A 26,396-nucleotide genomic window follows, 5' to 3' on the forward strand; every position below is an offset into this window, starting at 1 on the left:
TTGAAAAATGGTGATTAATGTAATTATCAAATTGAAATGATCAGCATTGCTTTATGAAATCTATAACAAAGGTGGTAAATTATTCTTACAGTCATGCTCCACTGTCACAACTGGTTTAGGCCTACTCATACACATAAATGATAACAGAGACAACTGACAAGAGACATTTAGTTAACTTTTATTGCCTTAAAACAAGTGGAATTGCAGCTTGCGTTAAGCAGTGTTTACAATTAGTGCTGTAGTGTAGACTTTCTTTCAGTCAAAAAAGCACGGTTCTTTCGAGGTAATTCTTCAGTGTCCATTCTATATTGTTTGTAAAACATTCTCCAAAATATCTTCATTTTAAAGCATTTTCAATGATGAATGCATATCGAGATGCACAACATACTGTCATGCATAACATTAGTTAGGAAAGCAATAGCCTATATTTCGCATTAAAAACAGAAGAAAGGGTATGAAGAACCACAATACAACATGCAATATTCTTTGCACAAAGAGTGCAGACCAGATAAGGAAGCTCAAGCAGACAATACAGTATATATCTTACAAATCAAGGAACATGGTGGAAATGGTATCAAACAGAAGAATCCTGGCAGCCGACAGAGCAAGAATATTCATGGTTACAATGCTTATATTACAGGTGCAATATAATGGCTCTAGAAAGCTATTACAGCTGTGTACAGCAGATAGATAGGACAATATAATAATAATTATATATCTATATTGATATTATGTAGTTCTCGCTTGTTTTTTGACCTTTGAAAAGCACAGACACCACAACCTTGTACATGAAGAAATACAAAGGCTATACTATACTACATAAATCTATATCTGGAATCCACGCGATAGCATAATTTCCCTCTGAAATTCTCTCTGAAAAGTTGGTTAGTCACAATTAACTATTCCTTACAGAGTATAGAGAATATAAGTCACAATTTCATCAAGAATAACTTACAATGTACTGTAAGAAGGAATCTATCTATGGGGAAAAACAGCAAAGGTTTACACAGTTATATATAAAGAAAAAACATCAATTAAGCCCAATTTATACTGTCACACAATAGTCACTTGCCGTAAATAACTGACACGTCATCAACTGATGAAGTATAACTTAGGTTTAAGAGTAAAAAACAAAAAAGGTGCAGCACTGTCGATTAAAATCAACATAAAACAATGTGTTAACACATAGTATTCATAGGTTATTCTCCAAAACTCTGCTCGTCTGGAAAAGCAGGCTTTAAAGTATATATATTTTTATATAGCCGTTTTTGAATACTAAAAATTACATTACTTGTTTGATTGATCAAATCACTTTAACCTGACTTGATCAATGTAAGCAATCTTGTCCACCATACTCCTCTGTCAGGTATCTGGTCAACGTTTTAACAATGTTTTCACAATCAGGAAGATGGGACAAGATGAATTTCTAGTATTCAAAAAGACCCATTTATTAGTTCATCACTAAAGCAAAGTATTTTAAATTATCATTCACATTACAGTAGTTTTACTTAAAGCTTGATCGCTGGAAGCTCAAAAAAGAAAAGACATAGGCCCATGACTGCCTCATTCCCTGAGACAACCCTAGGTCCAATTAAAAATATATATATTGGAATTCACACATGTTATTTCTGTTTGACGGGAATGGCCACAGAGATGTCGAGCACGTCTTATGCTAAAAGACAACTAAATTATCTGGAATTTACCTATGGTACCATGCTACCATTCTGAGCGTACTGCTTACATGGTTTGGGGGGTGGGGGAGACATGAGTAGAGGTGTGTTAACATATTAACAATATTTGTAATATACGCAATCCATATAGTTTAGGCTTAACTCATATTAACTCAGCAAATTCATATTAAATCCCCATGCTCTGCAGATTTGACTGCCAGGGTCATCTGTGCATATAGCACAGTTCTTCACAGTAACATACATTTAGTATGGACACGTGTAATGTCATAATAATGCCATCATAGCATAACCACAATTTGGGAATTTTTAAATTCAATTCTGAATTGATTTGTACATTGTGTTCTGCTCAGTGTCAGTGGAATTTCAATTTCTGACACATTTTTAAAAGTGAAATGGCGAGCAGGCACTGGCAGCATATAAAAAAGGTATTAGGGTTCAAAGGGCCATTGATTAAGGCAATACAAACATTATAACTACCGTAATTTGGTGCAAAGCTGAATTGACAATCAACTCACTGGAAATGATCCTGGCACACCACTTGGGACAATGCACCCTGTAAAATATAACATATATTATATACCATACATACAGTTACTAGAGTATGTATAATATAATTGTTTTTTCTTTTCTCTTTTTTCCAAAAACAAGTTTGATAGTTGTGAGCACACATAAAAAAACAACAACAAAAAGAAAACATTGAAATAAGTAACATGATCGTCATTTTGTGTTCTTGTTCTAGCTTATATCAGTGTATATTTGCTGGGACCATCACCCAGTCTATTCCAGACAATAGAAAGCAGTGCTTTCTATTGTTTTCAAAGCACCAACCTGTTATCTGTGTCAAATGTGTGTCCATTTCTCATTCATAAATGTGTCACTCACTGATCACTAATCAGACTAATGGATTAACTGCATAAAGATGGCAGCCACTTGAGGGCTTAACACTTAGTTTCATACCTGATCCTCGTACTGTACTGTACTGTACTACAATATCCGATCTCGGTATTCTGAGAAGGAGAGAAGGATAGTTTAACTATTTCAGGTGCAGATTCCACTATGGGACAGACCAAATTATATCAATCCATGAAGGTGCCATCTTTATCCACCCAGTCAATCAAGCGTTTTATGACTTTCAAAGCCAAGTGCCCTTTATTCTTTTGGTAGCTCATCAGCTGCCGTCAACACAGCCATCTCTCAGACTAACAACAAGACATGATGATTAGTGGTAAGTAACTCCTCTGTAGGATTAGTGTTCATTGTTGTGTTCTTTCAAAGTGTCCACTGTGTTATATACATTAACTAGCTTTGAAGTGTTCAGTGTTCTCAGCTTCTTTTTTGTATCTATTATTAGATGAATACTATAACATTATGAACACAAAATCTTCGCTTTTGAAAATAAAAACACGTCAAAGTCAGAACACAATAGATGTACTATACTGGACAATAATATCACCAAATGCCCCAATTTGAATCTGTCGTGTCATAAAGGAAAGGCAGTGAGGGACTGGACAGACATCCAGTGGGTGCATTCCATATGGTAGAACGTGAGAGAATGTTGCAGAATAGATCTGGCATGATTAAATGTCTTTTGTCCCCTCAAAGACATGCCGAATCACAGAAGGGAATGCTTTTTGTATGCGATGCCGTTTGTTTCTGTTTGTGTGTGTGTGTTGTTTACCTGCCAATATATAATATCAGGGAACTGGAAATATCAAACTAATTTACTATTATTGTTAGTTATGCCAAATAAGTAAATACTGCAGCTATCCTATAACAGTATGTATGTCTCTCTTTTGTGCCCATTCCAGCTGGACATCTTTGATGCATGATGATAATTGATAATGGATCAATCTGCAACATTTATAAACGTTTCTCTACCATGATCGCACCCCTGTGAGTGACTGCTAGTAGTGAGTGGTAGCATTGTCATGGTTTTCCAGAGGACAACAAATTGTGGAACCATGTCGTCGCGGACGACAACCCTTGAGCTTTGTCCTCCTCTGATTGGCCATCAGGGAGGAGGAAGTGCGTGGAGGTAATAGAGGTGGGGGAGCCCAGACAGGGAGCCAGGCCTTCACTCTCTCCAGCCTCCCCTGGGGAGTCCATACGCCAGGAGCACTGGGGCTGGTATCCCGACACTCCTCCGCCAGGCTGGGGCACCGGTTGCGAGTGGGGATCCATCAGTGCTGGGACCTGGGCCGGTGCTGCAGGCTGCATCTGGGGCCGGTAGCCACCGCCTCCCCCTCCCCCAGAGACGAGAGGGGGATTGGGCTGAGGTTCGGACGAGCTCTGTGGCTGGTTGTGGAATGCCAGGGAAGAGGCAGAGGTCTGGATGCCTGTGTAGGTCACATCTGTTCGCCCGGAGTCCAACGAGGAAGTGGACGAATCGGAGGAGTCTGGGAACCGTGGTCGTATGGGCCGCTCATCTATCACCTGGTTGTAGTAGCGCAGCGACGTGGGCTCATCTGTGTCGGCCGGCTCGTCTCCTGTCCCCAAATCCTCCTCTTCCTCAGGGATGATGACCAGCGCCTCTTTGCTGGAATCCCACTCGGGCTCTTCTACGATGTGAACCATGCTGTGTGGAGAGGGCTTCACATCCAGTGGTGCCTAGTAGAAACACAATAATACAATATCCTTATATACCAGAAAATATATAATGAACTTCACAAACATGAACTTAAATTAATGATCAATGCCTAAAATTAATTGTATATTTTAAATGAAGAAATTACGGTAAGTCAATAAGCTAGGGATGCACAGATATATTGGTATCTGCAATATCAACCTTAAAAATGCAATATCAGTATCGAATCAAAATCGAAATAGTTTTTACCAAATATTGTATTTGATAATATTTATGCTTGAATGTTTTGTGATGATGAAGGCTGCAGATTACAATCAGCATTTCATGGAGAAGCTTTCTCATAGGGTCAACAAGATGGAAATAATTGTTAAATAAAAAAACATTTACATTGTTTGAACAAATGTGCATCAATAACCCTCATACATGGGTAATAAGGGCAGATTCACACCGAGTCCGTTTGATTCAAACTGTTCCCGAATACGATTGCCTGGTCCCCGCTGGCCATGATTCACATTGGCATTGGCACCCGAGTATACTTCACTCAACTGTATTCAATGCTTTCACATTGCAGTGATCTGTATCCGAGTACACTTCAATCAGTCCTGAGACTACCTCCATGTGGTCCCGGGAACGGTTGGGTGATCTGCTCCCATCATTCACACTACCACAACATCTGCCAAGTGGTCCCGAATGCGCATCCGGGAATCTGTAAATCTGCCCTAAGAATGCACAGTTTGTTCCAGAATCCCGAGTACGGCAAAACCTACTGGAAACTTGTAATGCAATATCAGTTTCGGTCAATTTCACCGTGCAAATAATTGGATATCGGACAAAATGTCAATATAGTGGATCCCTAAAATAAACTATTTATAGACAGGCAGAGGATGTACCAGTACCTGTGTTCTGGGCCAATCACCAGCCAGCTTGGGTTCAGGTATGTCTGGATAGAATGCCTTCTTCACCCTGGCAACGAAGGAACATGTGAAGTTAAAACAAATGAAAATATTATAGATCTAATATTATTCCTAATGGTATTCCTAATCATTTCTATCATATTGTGAAAATGCTTAGCAACAGAAGCTTAAAATGCAATAAGATTGCAGGGAAGCATTCAAAGTCCAATCATTTTCAAATTGCAAATTACACACCCACTGAAATAACTACTGGGTGTAAAAGTTACATAAATTGCCGGCGTAGACATAGAAGAGTTATACGAGATTGATGTTACAGTTACAGTACTTAATAATCGCGAGAGGTGTCTATAAGCATGCAATGCGAGACTAGGCATTTTGGTGTGATAAAATATGAACATAAACAATACATTTCCATCTGCAGGCTGGCAGACCGGCTAAATTAACTTTAATGTAGCAGTGTTAATTTAACTCTGCTCCGTCTCTTGCTCTTCTAGGAAGCATTCACAGTTTTGCCTTGGATTGCAGGCAGCCTCACTGTGTCCCTAGTGTGTAAACGTGCAAAGACACACACACACCTTCTCCCCCGCATGCTCTCTCCAAAAGCTTTCACCAACATTGTTATGTAAGCATTGTCATGACCCACTGTGATGTCACACACATTGCGCGCGCGCACGCACACACGCACGCACACACACACTCGCACACGCACACACGCACGCACGCACGCACTCTCACCATTTCCTCTTCTTGTAGCAAAGGAAAGTGACCACAACTAGGCAAACAGCCATGGTTCCCATGGAGGCCAAGATTTCCAGGATGACCCAGTCCGCTGTGTGGACAGACAGGAAGTTAACAGTGATGTCATTACACTGTGCTAGAGAAAGTCTCTGGCCTGGTTTACTGGCTGCATTCCACCTCTACACTGCAGTGCAGTGAGCCATGTTTATGTGATGTGTCATTCAGAACTGGATTAACTTTGAGACACACTTCCTGTATCCTGTGTCCACTGGCCCAAGTACACACACATGTGTCAAGCCTCTCATTAGAGCAGTGATTTTCAACTATTTGTGCCCAAGGCACACCAATGAGCAAGTCACAATCACAGGGCACACCAATCTACACACATTTACATCACGTGTGTTGCGCTGTGATTCGTAGATCTGCCATTGTTGGTATTTTGGAATAATGGAATAATAATGGAAATTTCTAATATAAAATAATAAATAAATAAATGTATCGTTCACCTATAATAACACCCAAAATAGTGACCCCAGGTTAAAAAGTAGTTACAAAATATTTTTATAGGGTACAGAATTTGCATCTGGATTATCCAACACATTTTAGCCACATACTGTATGTCCATTTTAGCAAACAATTAATGCTTTAGTTTAGAGTAAACCAGTTAAGTTAATATTGAGGAAATCTGCCCATTTGTAGGCCATCATTTATTTGGAATTCTGGAAAAAGATATATAATAAAATAATGGACAAATCCCTATTTTGGATGCACCTCTACAAGCTTGTTTTTGTTAGTTTAGAACATTTAAAAAACCTTTTGAAATGATAATTTTAAACAAATCTTTAGAAATTATAATTGTAATCAAATTCTTGGAAAATGAAGAAGTAAATGACTTTCAGAACGATAAAATGTTATCGGTGACCCAAAAGTGGGGCCGACCTATTGTTTGGGAATCACTGATTTAGAAGGTACTTACTGTATGGCTCCAGAGAGATGGAGGCTGTGGCTCCAGTACCTTCGCCTGCTGAGGTGTAGGCCTTGACAGTGAACTTATAGGAACCCCCAGGGAGACCCTGTACTGTGTAACTCCTGCTGTTAGGGTCTGACAGGTTGGCTAGAGAAAGAGTGAGGGAGTGAGTTATACAGTAGGTTATGTCTGCTACTGTCGATGCATGACAACGGTGCGCAACTAAGTAACATCTGTACCTAGCAGTGTGAGCTGGGAGCCGTTGTTCAGGTAAATGTGGTAACCCAGCAAGAATCCCCTTCTACTGACCAATGGAATCTCGCCCCAGGTCAGCTCAATGTTAGGGTCCTGCTGATTGGTTAATAGGTGAGGGACAGCACTGGAGGGAACTGTGGGAGACATAAGGGGACATCAATCTTGCCCCTTAAAAGACAGTGTCGAGAGAATTCTACAGGCAGAGCTGATTTAACATTCATCTTACCCAGCTCCTGCATGTATCCCTGCCAGCGCTGCAGCACCTCTGTGCGATCAGATGAACACATGTAGAGGGAAAAGTTGTACCTCACTCCTGGCTGGAAGTCACCTGATGGCACAGACATATATATATATATATATATATATATACGAACCCCACCCACATTGTGTCCAGAGAGAAATGTGTGTAAATAGCCATTTAGAAGTATGTACTTTATGTTGAGAACAAGAATGATGTACACAAAAAACAATACATATTTTGTAACTAATTAATGTATCAAGAAAATCGAAACAAGAGGGGTTCTTCTTTTTTACTTTCATTCAGTCTTGTAGTAATAATAAAGTCCACTAGTGACAAAACACAGCATGCACATTATGGTAAAGCACAGCACACATAATGGAGGTGTCGTTTCAATTTAGCCACCTCTTCTCTAACGGAACCGTGAAGGGGTTGGGATAACAGGACATCTATAGCCTGGTGTACCTGACTGTATGGAGACATTGGTGCTTTCAGAGGGAACCTTGGTCCACTCTACAGGGCAGTCATGTACAGGGCAAAAAGCATCATGCCACTCAACCACATAACCACAGCTGGCGTTGGCATCGCTCTGCCAGGACAGGTGGAAACCGTCCTCTGTGTAGACAGCCTGAGGCACAGCAGAAGCCTCCGTGTCTGAAAGAGAGACAGAGTTGTACTGAAGACATATTTTAGGTTGCATTTATTACCCTCCTCACTGAAAGGTATGGCAGGGTAGTGTAATCTGGGTGCGTGTTTGTTTGTCAAGACTGATTGATTGCGTTTCAGGTCGAATGTTAAATGTCAAGACTGAGAGATGCAGAACTTCCTCCAGGACTATCCACATACCTGTCGTATGTAGAGGTATAACTACACTTGCAGGTGGTGACATCCCTGCTCCGTTCTTGGCTGTGATGGTGGCTATGACCTTGCCGGTGCCAGAGAAATGAGTTAGGTTGATGGGAACGGCATAGGCTGTGTGAGGCAGCATTTCTGTATGCTGTACGTTCTCTTCTGGGCTCCACAGTGTCAACTCATAGCCTGTGATCTGGCCATGGCTTTCTCTTGGTGTAAGGGGCTATAGGAAATGTGAGAAGCAAGAGGTGGCAGAGTTAAAGTACAGTAGTGTCAATGATGGGGGGGAAAGCAGGAGAGAGATTATTAGTAGACTGACCAGCCTGTTACTGCATCAGAGTTTAGAGTCTAGTGTGGATACACTGAAGCAAGGCAGTCAAAACAAATTCAATGCTAATTACCCCAAAAGGCTTAGAAAGCAACATACTACTCACTTTCCAGATGACCCGTCCAGTGTTGTCGCTGGCCATCCACACCCACACATCAAGAGTCTGGGGAACTGATAGACAAAGAGACAGTCGTTACCACCAGCTGATCGGCTATTATTGATTGACATTAAACACTTCTGTTGGAGATGAGCATCAGTAAAGCAGAAATCACTGAGAAGCACATTATTTCAGATAATTTATAGTTCATAATCAGTAAAGCTGTATGTGGAGATATCAACCAACAATTAGGATATACTGTATGGTATAACAGTAATAACCAATTATCACTATCAAGGTGGAATTGGAACTACGGCACTCAGACTTTACTTTTTTGAGAGATGACAGCTCTTCTGAAAGGCCAAGTTATCCACATCCATCCCCATATAAAAATTTGATTGTTCTTTTTTTTTATCCCACGTATTTGTAACCCATTTTTTCAAATAGTCTCAATAATCTAATGTAATCCTGGGCTCTACACTCCCTCTGTCAACCGGGGGAGAGCAACGGACTGACCTCATGCTTCACCTAAACATAAACACATGTAAGTTCCTTACTGTCCATTTGGGTTCTGAAGGCAACTGGGTCACTCCAGTCTCCCCACTTCCAGAAGTTCTGCTGGGCTCCACAGCGAACCTTGACAGTGTAGTCCTCATTTGGATGCAGGTCCAGCAGAACGACTGACCGCAGACCCACACCAGGGAATGTACGCTGCACACAAAAATCAAGCCTGATTTATACTTGGTTGCATGCTGGTGTCACATGCCGAAAATAGAAGATCCAAGAAAAAATTAAGCATCAGATTACATTACTGCTCATCACACTGATGCTCCTGCAAATGAACAGAATGATCATTTTCATTCAGAGAAATAGCTTGCCTGTAGGAACTGTGCTGCTACATTTTTCTCTTCTGGTGCAGGAGGCAACAGGTATTTTTGGGGGGCAACATAATAGTTATGACAAAACCTTTGATACAAGCTGCACTGCTCTCAGAATTTACAATGCTGTTTTTTGCACACACAAACCAAGACACCAAACTAGGCCACCTAATTATAAATACACCCATGGACAATAGAACATAGAACTTGAATCAACACTTCCACACACACACCCACATGCGCAAACACACACACAAAGACAACTTACCGTTGTAGAACGCCAGTTGGAGCTGAGATCTACCTCACAGAGAAGAGCCAGAGAGTCATAGCTCTTGTACTTCCACTGCCACTGCACTGTGGCGTTCCAGACATGGATGACTGGGTTCAGGCTAGCTGGTGCCACAGGACGCACTGGGGGATAGAGAACAATCAATTACAAAGTGAGGAATAACTACTGTAATCTGCAATGGTATTAGGATCTCAGAAAGCTTTACTGTGATTAAAACGAATCCTGCTGCACATTGTCGGAAAGTGAGCTTCGTTTGACAGGTGTGAAGCCTCATTCGAATCCTAATGCGCATCAAAGAACCGCATTCTACTCCGCCAAAAAACGGGGGTTTCGCTTCGCTTCCAATCACATTTGATTTAGATTCGGGGGAGGTGGGAATGCAATCCGCAGCAAATAAAGGAAATTAAGCTAAACACAGTTGGAGACGGAGAAGGGATATTAATTTTACGCAGCGCAAAGATGTCCCGTGGGCAAATAAGGAGACTGAAGCCCTCATTAATCAATTGCTTAAGGAAACATATTCAGTCTGTCTGTGCGTAAAAATGGAGTGTTGTCACTGCTGTCACTGTGTGGGGAGGGAGTGGGAACTTTCTTCATGTCGATAGACTTGTAAACGGAGGTCGGATTCATTTTGTGCTGCTGTCTGCTCTGTGCCTCCACATGCCCAAAAGAACAGTGCGTGCACACAGCCGCGCACGCATGCACGCGTGCACACAAGAGTGTGAGAAAGACGTATTGGAGTATTAGACCATATAACACCATAGATTTCACTGTGTAGTTTATGAATGGAACACATTGATGAAGTTCCCTGCTGTTTACAATTGCTTCCAAATTAAATATGCAAGAATCCCAACTTCTCCGCCCATTCGCATCGAGTCTACTGAAGTATTAGGTGTGAAGGCGACCTTAGATATAACCTACCGTATACTAATCTATTCTACACAACACCTATACCATTATAGTAACAATAATGCAGATCATCCATTTTTTTCTTGTCTTTCCAGATTGGTGATACCATAATTGATATCTGTTCTCCAAAAATAGCTCATCTACAAGCTCATGCATGGGTTGCAGATCGGCTATTTTCGGAGTAGAGATAGACAAATATAAAATAGCTGTGATATAAGTGGTTATGGTTAAATAAACCATTATACTACTTATACTACTAATACTTGCCCGGGTAATGAGGAATACGTCCTCATTTGGACAGTAAACTGTAATTTGTCTTGCAATACAAATACTGAGTTACATCATCATATAATTAATCCGTCAGTTAAAACAATATTTCCATGTTCCTTCTGTAGGCATAAATGAAAATCCCTGCGCTCATTTCCTTCTTCTTGACAAGAGACACATGTCAGGAGAATTTTCCATGTGGGTGTGTCAATGTGTAGCTCAGTCAACTAGTGACATGGCAGAGAATCAGAGAAGGCAGAGAGGTCAGCCTTTGCGTCATGGAAGCATTATTTTAGTCAAGAACGGATGGTCAGATTTACATGAAACTTGTGGGGAATGATGATCAGTAGTTTAACCATAGAGCACCAAAGTCCTGACGTCACTGTCAGTAAAGGGCTTCAGTCCACAGGTTTGTGTACTTTTTATTTGCATTGAAATCCCCATTTTAGGGATTTTAGATCTCTTCATATAAGAACGGTGTTTGAAAAATAAACCGATAATCCTGGCCTTTTCACTCATATGCATATGAAGCATCGACTGGAAGTGGAAATGCACAAATATACCCAAAGAGTAACACAATAAGCGCTAGAAACGACTCAAACAACCCAGAGACTACATTTCCAGGTAGGCGGGGTGGCTGCAGCTCCCCTTCGCACAACATAAACTGACATGTTAATTTTTTACAATTATTTTATTGATATGTAATGTTTCGTGGTTAGTACGAGTCGAGTCACCGCCAGCTGAGCTTACGTCAACGAGGAATCTCAGGAATGCAATGTGTTGACAGCTTTCTCCATAAACTGGCTATATCAAATATGCTAACGACGCACAGCCACCCCCCTGACAGAAAGGCCGGGATGATCAGTTAATTTTTCACAGTTCTTATATGAAGCGACCTAAAAATGGGGATTTCAATGCAAATAAAAAAATACATGAACCTGTGTACTGGCGCCATCTACTGAAAGTGACCTGTGCTCTATGAGGCACTCTCATAGCTTTAGAAATGTGTCATTATCATATCCTGCTACCCTAATAGACAGGGGGTACACGAGCACATGGCCGTTTATCCGTCGTCTTTCTCCGACCGAACCACACTTTTACTACACATCTCTCTATGCAAAAGAAATTCTGCACGCTCCCAGAATTAACATAGGCTACATTTCACCCACCAAAATGTCTTATTTACTGTACAAATATTACTTTTGTGAAACACGCTGTTGTTGCTCAAGCTCAACAGCCTACGTCAAAATCGTCATGTTGGCGTCTACTATGCCAACTATGTTCACTTAATGGGGCCAGTCCTTCACAGTGACACACGCGTTACATGAACCACGCGACCGGGATGGTTTCTTACCCCTTAATGTCGTGAATTCACGGCGCCCTTCTAAGCCTGCGCCACGCCTACTCTACACTGCTTGCAGCAGCAGCACTCGCAGCAGTACAGCTGGGCATAGAGCAGGGAGCTGGGTCTGCATAGTGGCCAGGAGGCGGCCGTGTGTGTGTGTATATATGTGTGTGTGTGTGTGTGTGCGTGTGTGTGTGTGTGTGTGTGTGTGTGTGTGCGTGCATGTGAGGAGAGGAGCAGCCACGCATATCCTTATAGTGGCCAGGAGGCGGCCGTGTGTGTGCGCGTGCGTGCATGTGTGTGTGAGGAGGAGGAGCAGCCACATATCCTTCTGGGACAGAAACTTGCGCTAAATACTGTTATTCATGACAGCAGCAGCTGCTGCAGCCTCTGATAGCTACTGTGCTAAAGATGCTAAAGCAACAAAAAAACATCTATGCGTAAACCAAAACAAACCAGGGTTGCCACATATCGTGGATGTGAGAGTGAAACAAGCAACCAGGTCTATAAAAATGTTAATAGGCCAGTTCAAAGTAGGTAAATCAGAAATGGTCCGAAAATTAGTCTTAAAATAATCAATTATAGTGCTGACTGTCAAACTTCGTTGTCTAATGTTGTTTTAGAGCAGTGGAACTCAAACATTTCCATGTCAAGGACTACCAATATTTTAAAGCAACTTTACAGATAAACAAGTCCAAAGTAGCTTATAATGAACAGACTTGGCAACACTGTCTCTAGGTTCAACGTTCTACTTTACAAGCTCACACATATGAAATATATTGTTGTATTGTTATTTATTATCCATAATTTGAATCTTCAAACTGAGATATATTTTATGATAATACTGTTAGCACAGTCATCATACTCCAAGAGCATACAAATGGAACCAAATGGACCCTGATTTTCAGAGTTAAATTAACACTGATGATAGTGTACTCCCAGAGAGCAAATGGTATCAAATGGGGGTCTGTGGCCTAATGCATTTCAAACTGGGGGTTCTTGGTATTACATTGTCTGCATATCTTATCAACTTGGGTGAATATTTCACCAGAATACTTTACTGAATATTTCACAAGAATATAACACAAGAGTCAAATATACGGTCAAATGTAATCACAATATATGCTACAGATGTAAATATATTTATGACACAGTAAAATGTCGAAAATTAGTGCAATTCCCCACGGCACGCACACACACCACACACACACACACACACACACACACACACACACACACACACACACACACACACACACACACACGACAGGCAAGGCTGTTAATATTATCTTTATTCTGTCTATACCTTCGTGATAGGGGAAGGGGAAGTTAAGAGCTTCTTACCTCTGTGGCTGAGCTCAGCAGAGTCTGTCAGATGATACTGGCCCAGCGGGTTCTCTGCCAGCAATGTCCAGTTACCAACCCACTGGTCCAGGCTGCATTCTAACAACTCCTGCCGGTTGGCTATAGGTACAGTACAGTTCCTATGAGGATTAAAAAAAACAATTAAATTCACCATAAACTTAAAATAAAAACTATTGTATGACACCGTTTCCCAACAATTTAATAATTTCGTCCATTTTAAAACTGCCCACTCAACAGACACTCTGTTCTGGCAAGTGCCAGCACAATTCCCGTAAGAGAAAGAGAATTGGCAGTCAGCCAGGCAGCAGGCATCAATATTTACAAGATACTCAAAGGGCCTAAAAGTGTGTACTTATGGTAAGCTTTTTTAATTATTCCATAAAACCCTCTCAACCCCGGGCAGTCATTCCTTAGTTATTTTTTAAAAGAATGGCGAGGGAAAACATAAAGAATATATATTTTTTCTTTTTAAGCGGAAAGCCACTTTATTAGTCCTGAATTATTTGACCTTTGCCTTTTGTGTCTCCTCTGTCCTGTGTGCCTTTGATTGCCTGTAATTTATTCTATCCTCTTCACATGGAAAGTGTCAACTTTCATTGATATATAATTGCGGCAGCAGGTCACAGTTAACTATGAAATAGTGCATTTCCAGTCAGTTGTTTGGTTGGTTTGTCACCCCAGGTCACCATATATGGTTATGCCTCCTGACATCACGTGATATCAGGGATGGAGATCCCTGATGTATGGAGATCCCTGATGTCATCAATATTAAGCCCATATATGGAGATCCCTGATGTCATCAATATTGACAAACAACCCTATCTGACATCTGACCTCAAACCCTTAGATCTCCATATATGGAGCTGACCTGTTCTGACATTCCATATGTTGATCCATCCCCATCCATCCTTCTTCTTTGATGTCTCACTTTTGACTGATACCTGTCCATTTAAACTCTAGACAGGCCTGCCCCAAAGTTATTAGTGCCTGGTGCCTGGCAGCTGGCGAAAACTAGAGTTCTCAACAGGCCCTCAGGAGTCTTACTGGTTATATATATTTAAAAACCAAACTTCTCAATGAATCAATTAATCCAAAAGGTAATTGACAGAATTATCGCTAATAAAATAGTGGCAGCCATAAAGACACTTTGTGATATCTTGAATCTTATCATGAGGGATTGTGTAACATAGGTTTTGACATCTAGATGTGTGTGCGTTCTATTACCTTCCATTCAGTTTATAGTACGTCATTTTCAGTTTGCCGTACAGGTGGGTTTCTCGTCCCCTGTTCCACTGGCACACTGCTGAGCTCAAGTTTCGGGTTTCACACACCAAGTCCTGGGGCAGAGGTGGATCTAATGATGGGGGAATTTAATACAGAGACACTGAATGGACAATATACCAAATATACTAATTCCATACCAAAATGTGACAATTCCACATCTACAATAAATGCACAACATATCTCTGTCCGTGTGTCTGTAGTTCATTTAGTTAGCCGAAGACCCTTGGGTGTCACCGAACGGATAGGTGGTTGTCCAGAACCGTCGAGCCAACGTCCATATATAGGCATATATGGGAATATATGAAGATCCACCCAATATTACATTAGCATGCCCATATATGAACTTGCTAGTAGCATTAAGGCTAAAATGATGACACTTTGGTTCACCATTGTCGTTTTAAATGTGCTATATACATTTTCATTTCAAAATAATTTGACAACAAACACAGAGAGAAAGTGTTAACTAAGAAAGCCACCTATTTGTTCTCTGGTATTTAGTGAAGGGTGAAGCTAATTAATTGTGCATTATAATATGAGAAGCAATCAAAACATGGACATGGTAGATTTATTCCATTGTACAATATTTGTTCAACCTCAAAGTACCCATAGAGTTAATAATAATAACTCTGAGCCCACTCAAACACACACACAGTGACACACACAGTCACAGACACGCACACAATCATGCTTTCATCAATCAATCCATCCATCAATCTTACATCCGACAAAAACGACTGCTCCGGTGAGTATTCTGTCGTCGCTGTTAAGACATACGACGTTGGTTCCTGAGGTGATGGAGGGCCCCTGAATGGTGCCGGTGCTGGCATAGCTCCGTCTGCTCAGTCGCGTAACATTCAGGGCGGGGAGTTTGTAGCGGATGCTGCCGAAGCTCATCCCCTCTCCCACAATGCAACAGAAGGTGGTGTTGCTTCCCACGGGGACAACACTGTCCTGAGGGTACATCTGGGACTTTGTGTTGCTGGGGAGATCCTTCCCTGTTGAGGAGCAGGGGGGAGAGGAAGGAAGGGAGGGGTAATTAGAAACATATTCATAAATCATATTTTCATAGCAAGAAGGGAGTTCGAGGATACAAAGAGGAAGATGGTAACAGGTGAACATCCAAATGTACACAGTGAGGAGAGAAAGAGATGAGAACCGATTTGATTCCATTTCTCTGTAATGACTCATTAATCAGACGTTCTCCTCAGAAGTCAGAGTGAAACTCCCATCAATCTAAGATCTGCCTTGTTTATTGCCACCCATTGGCCATGAACATTGTGATACAGGTAACTTAACGACCCGCTGACCTTGCAGAATCTGAGTGTCGCTCCATTCGCTGGCGGTCTCTCCGTCCCTGGAGCGGAGACGGACCGTCAGAGAGGTACACTGCAGGGGTTCTACTGAGGTCCAGTTCCACTGACACCGACCACTCACCTCATCCAGTCCAACAGACACAGTGTCCTACGGGTTACACACATCACACTCAGTAAGGGAAAGAACTTTTCAATAAAAAAGCAAATAAAGTTAATGTATGTTCTCTTATTCAGACATTTCTGGCTCAGAGATTTCTATGACTTTCTAAGGAACTGAATTGAACTGAAAATGGGGTGCTCTAATAAAAATTAAGTACACTTTTAATTACCTACACCTGGCATTTTATGCCATTCTGAGCATAAATACCACTATAACCCTGTACACTAATACACGTGTACCGCGGATTATCATGTAGGCTGTTTCTACAATGAGAAGCTAACCGGGGCTAAAAGAAAAAAGGTGAAATAATATCTTTCAAAAAGAAATTATCGAATCTCATGAATCTCGTGGATGGTTCAGATGGAATAAATAACTTTCCACGAGATATCTCAAAGATAGCACGGAATGGGATAATGAAAACAATATAATAATATAACTCTGGGAAAAGAACATTCTAGATCAGGCCAAAAGGCTGGGTAACAAAAACTATTACAGCTGAATTATGTCTTCACAACCTTATACAATCTCAAACAGAATTCACATCAATAACACAAACTTGACAAAATAAGGGATAAACAAAGAACAAAAAATCATGAAAAAATATAAATAAACCCAAGAAATTGAAACTCTTACATAGAAGACAGTTTCATTGAGTTCCGTTCTAAGGATGATGAGGTCAAAGGTTGAGACTGCTCCTCCCAGCCAGGACACAGACAGCTGCTGTGACTGCAGGTTGGCCGACAGGCTCACCTGCTGAGGTACAGTAGGTGCTGCACGCGCGCGTGCATGCGCACACACCACACACACACACACACACACACACACACACACACACACACACACACAAATATCTTACACAACACAACTGACAAGGCAGAGAAGAGCCAGAAAGGCACAACATACAATTCAATACCCGGGGTCCTAAAGGACTAAATGAGCCAGTGTGTGGAGAATTACTGGAGAATTCCTTTCCTTGTGCCTTAGGGGATCACAGAGAGAGGCAGATTCTTTCCATCTCTGGCTAGAAGTTTAGGACACATGACAGGACAGCTAATGTAGGCAAGACTACAACAAAAGCTAGAAGCATCAAATCTGAGAAGAATGACTCTGGTTGTAGTCAGTCAGTTGTAACTTGTAAATAAACATGACACTGACAATGATACAATGGCTCTTCTAGATGACTAACTCAAACTATAGAATAACTCAATTAAAGCATTGTATTCATTTCCAAGACAGTCACTTCTATTTCCATTAGTCTACAATAAATCAGGATAAACGGGTTTCTTACCATCTTTGGTGTGGGCTTGCAAGGCAGAAAGGCCCAGGAGGACACAGAGCAGCCACCAAGGACTGGGCAGTGGTTTAGCACTGAAACACAGGCGAGGCATGGTGGTCAGCCTGCAGAGGGGAGTATGTGTAGGTCCTACTGAGGAGACAGCAGCCTAGACATCCTGAGAGACAAGAGAGGCTCCTGTGGAAAAGACAGCATGAAAGAGAAGGGAGAGAGCGAGAGAGAGGGAGAGAGAGAGAGAGAGAGAGAGAGAAGTACAAACTTAATTTCATTCATATTCTAAATTTAGAATTTAACAAATGTGACTACAGTAATTGAAAGTGGTTTCAATGACAATACATTGATTGGCAATGCTGTCAATCATTAAGTCTAAAACAATGTGACATTGTTACTACTATTCAACTGCTCATAAAAACAACTTCCACAAAACAATCTGTCATTTAGAAGATTGAGGTTTTTGTCCAGATGCCAGTGTAGTAGATTTGAAAGTCATTGACGGACAAAGTCTGTCTTTGACAGCGTATGCTAGCGTTTAGCCTTTGAGCGAATCAGTCTGGTTTCCAGGAATATGTCCCATCCAGATATTCTATTTATTTTAGGAAACAACAAACAATTGCATTATTGCAGAGCTACTCACTACTCTAATTTCATGCCTAGATATGAACTGAAGGCATCTTCTTTTCAGCGATTTAATCAAATTGATGGATTGCTGTAATGCTTGTATTCACTCAGCTTCATGGTCAGGACAATTTGTGATACTGTGATGACATTATACATTATAAATCTGACACTGATACATTATGATAAGTGAGAAGGAAAATTACAATGTATTTTCCCTCTGTGGTTTGACAGATAACCAGGGAGATGTTTGTTTACCAATTACTCTAAGAGAAAAGGGAACTAGCTCATATTATGACACATGTCTTAAGAATCTCTTGTTTCATCCCTCGAAGATCATTAACCTTTGTGCCTCAAGTTGGTACACTGCATGGACCCAAAAGTACATTACACAAAGCAAAGACTTGTACACAGCAAATCGCAAGACCTTTTCCCATTAGCAGCATTATATCAACTATTGACAGGCATTATATGACAAAAACAGCTGACATCTGGTGAAATAAAATAAAGGAGAGATTAATGTTATTGGTCCGCTACCTCACAAGCTGGCGGATAAAGATTTTTCATTTAGAAGCCCTATGGATAAGTGAGTTCACCTCCTCTGATAGAAATACAGATGGGAATTATTTGAGTTGAGCAGTGGGAGAGGGAATAGTGTTTGTGACAATTCTAATGAAAAGCAATAAGTGACAGTCAGTAACACTATTTAGAAAGGGAACAACAAATGGGATGATTGTTCATTGTGCCTTTGTACAGACATACGACTAATCTGAGCTGAAGATGACCTAACAGCACGATATTACCTAGGAAATCACTCCTGGCACAGGACCCGGCACTCCAGACTAGAGATTTATCAAAATGACACTTTCACAATAAAGCCATGTGACCAATCTAGAGTAGAGTACTATTCAGAGAACACATTTAGTTTTGTGTCTTTTTCTTTGCAAAATTACTTATTGTAACCAAAGATGGTCTTTGTAAGATAAAGCATCTGCTAATGCCTAAATTGTTAGAATGTACGGGTCAAAGAAAATAAAACCGGTCAAAGCTTGAATTCATTTTTCACTCTTCCACTGAGGCCTGAATCATCCTCTGTAAGTATTTTATAACAAATAACACAGACAAAGTCATTATCTTCAGTCCCTCAAAACAGGAAAATATCTCTTTCAAGGGTGAAGTTGCCTTGCCCTGCAAATTAAGCCTTTTTTTCACCACCACAAATTGGGGCCATGCAGTTACTGAAGGCACACGCTTATCAAATTCTTTCCAACATTAAGTGGTTCGTGACTCTGATCAAGAAATTGCCAACCTTGGTGGGGCAAAAATGGACACATGACTTCTTATTGAAGGCATGCTCTTGTCACTTAACTCATTGACTACCACTAAAACCCCCGGGCGCCGTTTGGCTACCACCTCCACAGACTCTCGTTCTATTTCACTTTCACAATACCGTTTCCGGGTCCCCAAAATAGTTGGCGAGAATCGGCTAAAGCTGATCATCGTCTATTTAAGAGTCTTCAGAAGCATTCGTATTTTAACCGCGCGGTAGTTTTGAGCCGCTAACATCGGCACATTGTTCAACCCAGCTCAATCTGAGCCGTAAGCCGCAGTTAGGTGTGGTCTGGTGCATATTTATCTTACAAACAGAGAGAAGAGTCAAAAAGCTTTTTGCGCTTAGACCAGCTTTTAGTTGGTCTTAACTAACCAGGGCAAGAGATGGTGCAAATATTTACTTACTATTTAGAGATAGATGGTCAAATACAAATTCCCTTAGCAGAAATGTGTTTGTGTCTCGTCCAACTTGCTAAATGCATAATTTAAATAGTAATGCATTATGACACTACTACATGCAACAAACTGAATGGGAGACTAGACTGACAAATTTGTTATGCCCAAAGCAGACCCAGACAAATTCAGTCTAAAACTCTAAATACAACCTCTTTTCGCCATGCGCCTGTATTTGCATCACCACCCTGTGTGTCTTTGTGTGCGTGTGCATACAGTGCGCGCGCGCACACACACACACACACACACACACACACACACGCGAAAGCAAAACCTGAAAGACCTTTCTAAAACAACACACACACCTAACGCTAACCCATTACAGAAATCACTCCGCGTATGTGTGTCTTCTGCTGTCTCTGTCTGTCTGTCCCCTCTGTGTTTGTCGGTCTCTCATTTTCTCCCTCTGTATCAAACAACTCAGAGATAGCCACAACATATTAACTACCGCAACTTAAACATATATATTGTCATGGAAAACATCAGTTGTATTATTCATACTTTAATAAAAATAAAATGTCAAACTGTGTTCATTCTTATCTCTTAAGTCTTTGTATTACATTACAGTAAAAAAAATCCTTGGGCATGTTGTGCTCAGGTAAAAAATAAAGGCAAGAGGCGTGGTTAAACAGCCTACAGTTTAAGATTCCAACTGATGTTTATGACATCACTGAGTCCTGGCCTTTGTTTATGTTTATTAGCTTATATTGACTCTATGACATCACTTTGTACAGACCATGGCAACATACAATCACATACAACTCACAGTATTCTTTGAGACACGCATACAGGTATTTCGAGGAGTGGCTCGGCGTGGCCAAATCTGCCATTATTGAGGTTAAAGAAATGATCTGCAAAACTCAGGGACAGAGCCCCAAAAAACTGTGTCCTGGAGTCCCTTTGTAGATTTTGTCGAAGACTTTTCCTTTCATTAAACTGTTCCGAACTATCTCCGACTAGGGTACTGTTGTCTGAAAATGGAGATGTCCCTGTCTTTACTCGTTTTGACCTGTAATTGTCCCACTGCTTTTTTCCCACCACTTTTAGTTTTTTGAGCCTAAGGGGGGAGGGGGGCTTATATATGTTTGTATGTTTTGTATGGTATTTTACAGTATGTGTAAAGTAAGTAGCCTTGCCGAGCCATGAGGCCCATAGGGCAGGAGCCTATCTCCTGTTTCTGTAGCGTGAGGCAGCTTGATGTACAAGTACACCCCCTGGACATGACGCTAGTATGTCGCAGGGACTTACCCCCAATCCAACCCTTGATGCTGAGTGTCAAGCAGGGAAGCACTGGGTCCCATTTTAGAGTCTTTGGTATGACCCGGCCGGGGACCGAACCCCGACCTCCCAGTCTCAGGGCGGACACTCTAACCACAAGGCCACTGAGCTGGTATTTTTGTATGTGTATGTCATACAAAAAACTGTAAAATAAAGTTTATAAAAAAAATATATATGATTTGCACCATTGGAATTGCATTACAGAACCTACACGTTGTTACATTTTATGTTTTTTCTTTGTCCTACGGAGACACTATCACTATGGGTCAAGTATTGTAGTGTCGGGAACTGCAAAAATGAGCAACATAAGAAATAAAAACAGGACGCCCAAATGGACTTTTTCCTTGTTCCCCAGCCAGGAAAAGGAAGGCCAACTTTTGTTCATACCGAGCTAACGCGCTAAGTAGTCAGCTGACATTTGAAAACTGAAAAGTCAATAAAACAGTTTAATGAAACTAGCAATGAAAAAAAAATTGGAATTTTTTAAAACCCTTTGGACGACTTCTGCAACGGTTCCCAATGGTTTCGACTGACTGTTTAGCCCTATTATACTTGGCATGGAAAATGTTTGGTAACCTCTGAACTAGCCTCTTTCTCAAACCTCTAAAATATTGTAGTCAGGAGGGTGATTCACTCTTCCCTGAAAAATACCTGGACACTGACAATGAGCTTTACATGGCAATGAGAGCTGTGACCTTACATTCCCCGCTACACAAACGAGCCCACATCAGAAAGAACCAAAAACAGACTCCGTCTCCAGTTCTCTGCTTGTTAGCTTATCTCTGTTTGTGTCAAGTATAAAAGGCTGAGGCGATTTCTCTCTCTTTTGGCTCATTATTTCATTCCAAAATACTATCCATGCTATTTTGATAGGCTTTTTCCTCTAATAAAATGTTGTAGAAGTCGGAGGCATTGCACTTGGCCTGACTCAAAAGTTTCAAGTTGAAACTATAGTTTAAAAGTAGGCTATTTCTTATTTTAGCACCGAGCTAAAAAATATAACAATGCCAACTTTACTTTTACTTGTTTTAGTTTGTTTAGGATTAACTGATTAGTAGATTTATTGTAATTTTAAAGCCGTGGGGGGATGGGGGCTAACTGTGTTGAATCAATGTAAAACTACAATATCTTATATGAGTGGGTCCACAATATAACAATTGAAGAGTGGGAATACTGTTTTAATCAGCAAGTATCCCAGGGAGAATATACAGCTAATGTTGTCTTCCAAGCTGAAAAGGTTTCCATCATCAACCAATTGCCATCTGAGCTCTGATAGAATCAAATGAATCCATAGAGTGCTTAGGGGAAGCGGAAAAAACAGAAAGATTCTGGGAAATCTAACCAAGAAACTGATAGCCACACACACACAGATCAATGCTTCTCATCTCCAGCAATAAGAAAAACACACACACACACACACACACACACACACACACACACACACACACACACACACACACACACACACACACACACACACACACACACACACACACACACACACACACACACACACACACACACACACACACACACACACACACACACACACACACACACACACACACACACACACACACCTACCTGTTGGCTGTATTAGGCATAAAAACAATAAAACTCCAATCTGGATAGACAATGACAAATCCGATTTGGGCTGCCAGTCTGAACAGGGCCTAACCTTTTCACTCGCCCACGCCCTATAGATTAATCCACGAAGGGGTGCGGCCATAGCTGCGGTGTACCATTAAGCACTGCTTTTCACTGCAGCATTGATTAACTACACCTGGCCTACAGGGCCATGGATTAGTCTATAAAAGCCAAGACCGTCTCCCCAGTCCTCTCCCAGTTCTGTTCATTTGACTGTTGTACTTACTTCTATGCATCTCCTTCAACATGCGCGCACACACACACACACACACACACACACACACACACACACACACACACACACACACACACACACACACACACACACACACACACACACACACACACACACACACACACACACACACACACACACACACACACACACACACACACACACACATTGAAATGCAAAATGAAATCATGTATGAATAAAATCATACTATGACAGCACAAACCTCTCAAGTCCAATTATTATATCATGACATTTCATTGCACAAAGTTCCAATGTAGTGTGCTACAAATCGCATCTTATATGCAAGCTCATTTTTGTTTTTACTTTGTTGAAAGTAGTACTGACAATACTATGTTGGATATTATTTAAGCTCACCTCACTCAGCTGTCAAGTATACAGAAATAGCAAAGGATTCCACTGATTAACCTCACAGCTTTTTGCATGCTATGCAAGCACTCCCTGAATGCACAGCTGCAGCATACATAAGTAACTAAACAATAACCACTATGTTACTATCCAAACCAAAGTTTCAAAAGCAAGAAGTATGCGTGTAGGATGATCTAACTGGGCCAAAGTCCAGGCCCAAACTTGTGTTCCCACCCTAAGCCTATGCCAGGCAAATGTGTCATTAGGCTGTCAGTCTCTGCCCACCAGAGCTAGTGGCTAAAGTCTGTGTGGTGACATTTTGAAAGTGTATCTGAGAGTAGCCTACTAATTATGCTTGACCTTTGAATGGGGCCAGAAAGAGACCGGATGCTGTTAGGGGGGAAGCTAGAGGAAAGGAAATGAAAGAGTTGATTTGTGTGTGTGTGTGTGTGTGTGTGTGTGTGTGTGTGTGTGTGTGTGTGTGTGTGTGTGTGTGTGTGTGTGTGTGTGTGTGCGCGCATACGTGCGTGCATGTGTTGTGTGTGTGTGTTTAGAATATTAGTGCCCCAGCACCAGGGGATAAAAGGACATGCAGTCTTTAGTGACTGTATAGGTTTTGGCACTGGATGTCTCAAGCAAGTCGTGTTTCCTTCCTTCCCTTGTAAAAGACAAAATCTTTGTTTAAAAAAAATCCTTGTGCATAGAGGAGGCAAGGAAATTAGTCACAATACAAATACACCATCTACCTATGCTCCCAGGCTAAAAATAATACAAAACACATTGACAAAATATACAGACTAGTCTGGGGTCTTGTAGACAAGTTGACTGGACATAAAGAAAATACAAAGGCAGGGTTGTCCTGTCAGGTAGTGAGTTATTTATGTTCATCCAACTTGTTTTTGTCTGACTAAGAGCCACAGTGTTTCCTCTACATTCATGGAGGATGGTGGAAACTAATACTTTTCACTTGTCATTAGTCTACATATTGGAATTGTTTTTGTATTGTTTGTTGGGGTTGTTAATTTGGGAGGCGGCCTTTTTTCCGACACTCAAATAACAGTAACGTTTATCAATTTATTTGCCTTTTACAAATTAAAAACATGGCTGGCATCAACACTAAAATAAGTTTTACAGAATACTTCCTGATCAAATAGCCAATTAGATCATAGTTATGTTTATTCTTTGCTTCCTGTGTTCTATGTTTGTACAAAATCTGTTCATAAATAAACTTTATTGACATTAGCAACAGGAACCAGCCAAACGAGCACTGTTTTCCCAAAGCTGCAGAATGTCAAAATTGTAGGAGTGCCTCTCCTCTCCTCCATGGTCCTGTTTGCTGACCAAGCAAGCCTTGAACAAGAACTGTCATTCATAGAAGTCAATATATTTACTCACATGCAAGTGCAAAAATAACATGCTTATGGCATTTTAAACACACATCAGAGCTATATTTTGTACCTGGAAAGAAGAGATCAAGAGAACACATGTGTGATTGTGACTGGTGCGGCCCTGTTTCACCTCGACTGCACATACATTTTATATGCTGTGAGTCTGTGACTATTTCTGGATAATAAATAAGAGTCTCTGGTTACAGTAAACAGATATTTTTGTACAACTTGTCCACAAAGCAAATTGGACCACCAAAATGAACACAACATAAATAAGTTCACACGTGTTATAGGCTATCCTTTTGTTGACAGTAAACGTATTATTGTTTATCTCTCAATAAAATACTCGATCAATCTACAATCAAATAAATAACAACAGGACTCACATCCTAGCATTAGCAACTGGATAACATGATGACAGTACACACGGACAGTACACAATTAATTGTTTTGTTTTACAATCCGTAACATATCCACATAATAAATCAAACAGCTTCAGCGTGAGGTGGGGATACATTAGATTTGTGAAGAAAATAAATGTCCCAGCAGCCAACAGGCCACGTCTGTGACGACTGTAGCTAAACAGTTAGCTGCCTGCAGCCCACCAGGCATAACGTTACACAAACACAGACCCGTGTCCATGTTTCCAAAAGTACTGCTAAACCAGCAAGTGCGACTACAGATCATAATATTACGTAGTTTAATATTTACCTCTTGGTAGATATCCTTTCAAGCACAGCTTCTGACGACGATATTCGATTAATCAAGACACCGTTTAAATTGTTTGAACTGCGTAGACGACTCGTTGCAACCCTGTTGTCCCACTGTGTACAGTGAGTCCTTGCACCCCACTTGTTCCAGAACGGGATAGGGATAGGATTACTGGAACAGGGCGGGGCATGATGTACGCCCCCGTTATATTCACACATCGATGTTTAGTTTTTAATTTGGGCTGTGTTGTTTTATGTCAGCTATTTAGCTTGATAGGATAAATCACACATAATAACTTATTTCAGTTTTGTATTGCATTAAAATACGCCATGCACGACCTAAATAAAACAAGGCAACAAGCCACTGTATTGCGACGAGCAGTGCCACCTGCTGACAAGATTTTGTTAGTGCTATTACATTCAGCGACATACAATGACCAAATAATCTGGATGGCCCTGAAGGCGACACGGTACACCCCATAGAGTTTAGTATAAGCGACACTCACACACACACACACACACACACACACACACACACACACACACACACACACACACACACACACACACACACACACACACACACACACACACACACACACAC

The 26,396-nt window shown here is 41.0% G+C and overlaps 1 protein-coding gene across 1 annotated transcript; it reads right to left on the minus strand.

Moving 5' to 3' along the window:
* Window positions 1-162: 162 nt before the first annotated feature.
* lifra (LIF receptor subunit alpha a) lies at window positions 163-25,934 on the minus strand. The gene is made up of 18 exons (XM_083784798.1): window positions 25,794-25,934; window positions 17,763-17,945; window positions 17,108-17,244; window positions 16,309-16,462; window positions 15,721-15,996; window positions 14,942-15,071; window positions 13,697-13,836; window positions 9,811-9,953; window positions 9,222-9,375; window positions 8,674-8,738; window positions 8,234-8,462; window positions 7,853-8,041; window positions 7,376-7,477; window positions 7,134-7,283; window positions 6,904-7,041; window positions 5,925-6,018; window positions 5,172-5,238; window positions 163-4,298 (listed from the first exon to the last, which is right to left on the minus strand). Exons 2-18 carry the CDS (start codon window positions 17,860-17,862, stop codon window positions 3,618-3,620), a joined length of 2,949 nt encoding a protein of 982 aa, XP_083640924.1. The 5' UTR covers window positions 17,863-17,945; window positions 25,794-25,934; the 3' UTR covers window positions 163-3,617.
* Window positions 25,935-26,396: the final 462 nt, after the last annotated feature.

The sequence above is a fragment of the Protomyctophum parallelum genome (genome assembly GCF_964188405.1).
Source record: "Protomyctophum parallelum genome assembly, chromosome: 15".
In the NCBI taxonomy this organism is placed as follows: Eukaryota; Metazoa; Chordata; class Actinopteri; order Myctophiformes; family Myctophidae; genus Protomyctophum; species Protomyctophum parallelum.